General features: G+C 41.5%; 1 protein-coding gene across 1 annotated transcript in view; it reads left to right on the forward strand.

The window, feature by feature from the left end:
• Grpr (gastrin releasing peptide receptor) overlaps positions 1–3,441 on the forward strand; it is a 36,499-nt gene extending 33,058 nt beyond the window's left edge. The window contains exon 3 of the mRNA XM_015488168.2: positions 1,034–3,441. Within this exon, the coding sequence (XP_015343654.1) occupies positions 1,034–1,423 (390 nt within the window). The 3' untranslated portion in view covers positions 1,424–3,441. The remainder of the gene's footprint in view (positions 1–1,033) is intronic.
• The last annotated feature ends 2,528 nt before the right edge of the window (positions 3,442–5,969 follow it).

A 5,969-nucleotide genomic window follows, 5' to 3' on the forward strand; every position in this document is an offset into this window, starting at 1 on the left:
GGGAGTCTGAGGCAGGAGGACTGCAAGTTTGAGGCCAGCCTTAGCAATTTGGCAAGGCCCTAAGCAACTTAGGGGGACCCCATCTCAAAACAAAAAATAAGAAGGGCTGGGGAAGTTGCTCAGTGGTAAAGCACCCTGGGTTCAATCTCTAGTACCTCCCCCCAATATCCGACTCTCACTTGGAGACCTCACCTTTCAAATCCCTTCAAAATTCTCTTTCTCCCTTTTTCCTTTCTCTCTCTCTCTCTCTCTCTCTCTCTCTCTCTCTCTCTCTCTCTCTCTCTTTCCTTTCTCTCTCTTGCCTCAGTTACCAGGGAAGAGTGACAGCCGTCAATGAAACTATCTCCCTACTTGAAAAATTTCTCAGTGACAAACATCTAGTGTACCCCAAATTCTTAAATGAGAAACAAATTTCTCCCTGAGGTAGGACAGGGAGCTGGGAGCAAAAGGAGGTGTTCATCCCACTTCGCCTAATTACCTTCCTATATAGAAAAGCCTAGAAATAACTTTAGATTAAAAATAATAATAGGCAGTTATCTTGACTTAGCCAGTGAGGAAGAACAAAGCTGGCTGCTTTTTTGAGCATTGGAGGGAATAAGAAATTATTAACTGTAGAGCCAAGAAAGGCATAAAGTCGTATGGCTGATAAACTGCACCCCTGCTCTCCCGAGGAAAAAGAGAGCATTTACTAGAATTTCATTGTGCAATCCATTCAAGCATGTAATCAACTTTGTTTAAAGATCTGTTCTCAGCAGCATGTTCTAACTCTATTCTGCCTCGTGGCTTTCTCCTTCCTGTTGTCCATCTCTGTTGCTGAATCTCTCTCTCTCTCTCTCTCTCTCTCTCTCTCTCTCTCTCTCTCTCGTTTGTTCTTGTCTCGATTTTTGGATTCTCTTGTCCTCTCCTATTGAACCCCTTTTCTGTGGCTTTGTGAGCTAATTGCTTTTCCCTGCCTGTGTCTGAATCTTCATCTCCTTTCCTCTGACACTGGCCCCTGATCCCTCTGTCACTCTCCATGTGACTCTCTCCTTAGATGGAATCCCGGAAGCGGCTTGCCAAGATGGTGCTGGTGTTTGTGGGCCTCTTCGCTTTCTGCTGGCTCCCCAATCATGTCATCTACCTGTACCGTTCCTACCACTACTCTGAAGTGGATACCTCCATGCTCCACTTTGTCACCAGTATCTGTGCCCGCCTCTTGGCCTTCACCAACTCCTGCGTGAACCCCTTTGCCCTCTACCTGCTAAGCAAGACTTTCAGGAAACAGTTCAACACCCAGCTCCTCTGTTGCCGGCCCGGCCTGATGAGCCGGTCCCACAGCACTGGCAGAAGTACCACCTGCATGACCTCCTTCAAGAGTACCAACCCCTCCGTGGCCACCTTCAGCCTGATCAATGGAAACATCTGTCACGAGGGGTATGTTTAGAGTAACCCTTGACCTTGACCCCCTAGGGACTCCTGGCTTTACTTTATGGCCGGCCAGAAGCCCCAGCCCTTGAATCTGTAGTTGTCTCCGTACCCTCCAGAGGGCTCTTGACTGGTGTAGGTGGGTGGGGAGGGGCCCAAATGGATCACTGTTGTGTTTCTAAGTTACCAAGGCTTAGCTTTCCCATTTCAACTTGTAAATGAATCTTTGCATGGAAAGCAAACCCCTCCCCTTTTAAGAAAAGGAAACAAACAAGAAATTATTATTTGAAGCATCAAGACCTGATATATATAGGCATGGCCAATTAAGTCACAGAAACAATCTGGCCTCCTAGATGGATAAAACAGGGAAATCAGGCCTTGACTGTCTATTTTGGGAAACTCCACCTTGTCATTTCTTTAAGCAGAAGCTAATGCTTTTAAAATATGACTCAATTCCTTTTCCAGGAATATCTGTAATACATAAACTGAAGAACTTTTATTTACATCCCTAACCTGAAAAGTAGACACTATGAAAAGCCTCATATATGAACAATGCTCTCCAGATTTATAGCACTGCAAGCCAGTTTAAGATAAGACAAACCTCAATTTGAATAACTACCCACGCATGGAAATAGGAAAAAAAAACCTCTCTAAATATTGATTTTAAAAAAATGTTACCGAGGAATAGGAGGAATACTCAACACATAATTTTAAAGCAAAAATACAATCAAACACATTCACATATGTAAAGATCAATGTGTGGCTATAGAGTGATATCTCACATTGTGACTATCACCCAACTTTAATTCTCATAGTGCCATTCTACCATAGAAGATAAATCCTCTTGTGGAAAAAGTTGACCATGCTGTCAATTCCTCAAATATTTAAAATATTTATAAGTGCATAAAGGATGATATTTATTCTTGGTGTACAGGTTTTGTTTGTTTGTTTTGTTGTTGTTTTTTTGGCACTGCTTGGGATGGAACCCAGGGCTTTGGGCATGCCAGGCAAATGCTCTACCACTGAGCCACACTTCCAGCCCAGTACATAGATTTTGAGCCACATGTATTCACGTAGATTTAGCTGTTACATTGAAGCACTGCTTCCAATATCAGAAAGAAGGGATTATATTTGAGTAGAAATAGAAACATGTTTATATTTAATGTATGCTTCCCCTACAAGTTTGTGGGGGCAAATTAATACAATTTCAATAACATATATTTCTGTCTGAATATGTACAAGAAAGTTGTAGGGGGCTTACCTTTAAGAATAGATTTTAAAAACAGGTACAGATTTGTTTCCACTTCAGAGGAGTATTTATGAAACAGCCCATGTGCAGAAAAAAGACTAGACTGAATTTTTTTTCTAAGTGCATAAAATTGGCTGTAAAAATGATTGGGCTATCTTACTTTTGAAACCCTGATTCCAGTTTTTCTTGACTCAAAGACAGGCCAATTCTGACAGATTGCAACCATGTAACTCAATTTCAGATGAATCCAAATTCTGCAAATGTGCCCTAATGTGTATCCCTTGCACCCTAAGGCAATTGGCAATTTTAGTTAAGGTTTCCTCTCCCTAGGTGAGATAGAAACAGTCAGCAATCTTTTCCACCTGGCACATTTGAAAAGATTCTTTCTCTTGATACTGGAAAGCACTCATTTTCTGTGGAGCTTTAAGAGTTAAGACTAAGACCGTTGTAAAGACCTGTGTTTACAATTGTATTAGCTGGAGCGAAGCCTCTTCACTGCTGCTTTCTACCTGGCCTGATGTACTGTACACACCACGCCTTTTTTGGTAACCCATAATTACACTGCACAGTTTGAAAAGCAAGACAGACAATGTAGCACAAAAAAGCAAGATGTCTTGCTGTCCCAACTCTGCCTCTAGCTATATGATTTTGGCTATCAATTTCCCTTCTTTGCAGGTGCAGTGGCACACATCTGTAATCCCAACAACTAGGGAGGCTGAGGCAGGAGGATGGCAAGTTCAAAGCCAGCCTTAGCAACTTAATGAGGTCCTAAGCAACTCAGCTAAACCTTGTCTCTAAATAAAAAATAAAAAAGGGCTGGGGATGTGGCTCAGTGGTAAAGCACCCTTGGGTTCAGTCCCTAGTAACGAACAACAACAAAAAAACTCTCTTCCCTAAATTCATTTTCTTTTCATCTCCAAAATGAGAAGACAGTGCTAAATCCCTCCATTGCAAAATTATCTGAGTTTCTTCATTATTTCTAGTTCTATGTTGAAAGCATTTATATAGTTTTTTTTTTTTTTCGGTACTGGAAATTGAACCCAGGGGCATTTTTCCGCTGAGCTACAGCCCTGCTCCCCACCCTTTTAATTTTTAATTTTGAGACAGGGTCTTGTTAAATTGCTTAGGGCCACATTAAATTGATGAGGCTGTCCTCAAACTTGCAATCCTCCTGCCCCAGTCTCCTGAGTTACTGGGGTTACAGGTGAATACCACCATGCCCAACTGTAGCTCACTTGTTACAGCTGCCCTATTTCTGCATCTCTTGCAACAATAACTCTTTGGAATTCCTTCAACCACCATTTCATACTCATGTGCACACTGGTGGTATCAAAGGAGACAGGCCATTCTACTGTGTAAGGGACTCCTTGGAATCATTTGTATGAATGCCCAATGTTTTGGAATTAGAGCTGAAAGAAATATAAAACATATTGCTCAATCTTCTCATTATTCAAAGGATACTCTTCCTAGTCACCCTTCGACTTCCATACATCTGTTATACTGAACTACTGTTCCAAAATTTTGCCCTTGGCTTCCTTCAAAACCTTTGCATGTGAATGAGTTCAGGCCTAGTTCGTTGCTAACATATATAGTATTCTGGGTGCATAGATTTCCAGTATTTGGAATTCTGGGTGCTAGTTTGAGGATTTCTGATCTGCCTGCTTCCAGAGACATTTTGGGAGCAGGACTCTTCTCCTTGTTTCCTTCAGTTAACATCATAACATCTCTTCCCAAGCTTCTGGAAAAAGAATGAGAAGATTGAGGTCTATGTGTCTTTAGGCAAATCTTGTTACTTCCTTGAGACTCTTAAATAAATAAAAACATTGGAGGAGATCTTTGCCAACCAGTGACCAAGAAATGATAAAACCATTTTGTGAATTAGCTCAAGGTTTAACTCAGACCTTCTTGGTAGGAATGACTTAATTGGGCCTCTCTAGGGAAATCAAGGTTGTATTTCCCCCTGAAAACCTAAAATCACATGAGAGAGTTCTAAGACCTATATATATCACCTCTCTGCCAGGGCAAAGTGTGGCAGGGGCTGGAGCTGAGACATTTCATGCCTGGCTTCCAAAGATAATCACGTTTAGCACTTATGTCTTTGGTGAGAAAAAAAAATCAATTTTTGCTGTGGAAAACCATCTGTGTTTATTCAATTGACAGATACTACCTTTCAATCTATCTTTAATCGAGCCTCCCTGAGGCAAGCAGTTCAACAGTGATAGATTAAGCAATAAACAAAGCCATCTTCCCACTGTTGGCTGCTGTGGATAGGGAAGGCACAGTTGCTATTGGGAGCGATATTCCCCAGCAAGATGATTGTCCCTGCTTAGCATGGACAAAGCCCCTCCCTAGCGATGCTTTTATGATTCCCTGTTCTTCTGGCTGCTCTTGCTTCCCCACTGAATCTGGCCTTCTGAATTAGCAAGTCCTGGATCTCCCTTGTTGCCCTACAAAACAATGTGGTTTCATCTTGGAAGATGGTGATGCCTTAGGTAAATAAATTAGAGGCTGCAGCAGATGATCCACACTCATCTTGTTATGAAAATATACATTGAAAAGAAATAAACGAACTTGACTCTAGGACATGGGCCTACTCGGGTTATAAAGTGCTCATTTGTGCCAAGTATAGCAGTTGGTTATTGATTTCAGGGTCTCTTCACATATCACATAGCTTCTAGTAATAAAGATTAGCTTTGGGGATGACATGTTAATGGCATCCTCATCTGTGAAGTAAAAGGTGGCTAAGTCACTGTTCCTAGGCACTAGATAGAAACAATCATCCTGGGACCTGACTCTATGAGAATCGAATGAATAATATCCACTTGTATCATGGTAAAATGGGAAGGACACAAGCTTTCTGGCCATTTGTGTCCTTCACATCCCCACCAGGAGAAAGCTGTTGTTAGAGAGTAGGCTGGAATTAGCCCGGGGTTTCTGGAAAGAATGGACCACATCTTGCACATTTGTCTAACTTTTGACCACATTTTCATAATAGATTAATAGCTAAAAACGAAAGGAATCCTTCAGTCTTGCAGGACCAGGTCCTGTGTGTGTTATTTAATAGAGCAAAGCCTTGACATGCTCTTCCGTATTCTGTATCTGGATGGTCGCTCCACCACTTCCCCCAACACAAATACATAGCAACTTTAATATAGTGTAATCCCTTATTATAAATTTTGGTCTTCAAAGATACCCCTTGCCAGGGAAGAGAGGAGCACATTAACTCCATCTGAATATATCCAGAGGAATCAACATGAATAGCGCATTAAGAGCAAACTTTTTCTTGTGAAACCTCATATTAGAAACACGTTCAGTG

This window comes from Marmota marmota, unplaced genomic scaffold, assembly GCF_001458135.2.
Source record: "Marmota marmota marmota unplaced genomic scaffold, marMar, whole genome shotgun sequence".
Lineage (NCBI taxonomy): Eukaryota > Metazoa > Chordata > Mammalia > Rodentia > Sciuridae > Marmota > Marmota marmota.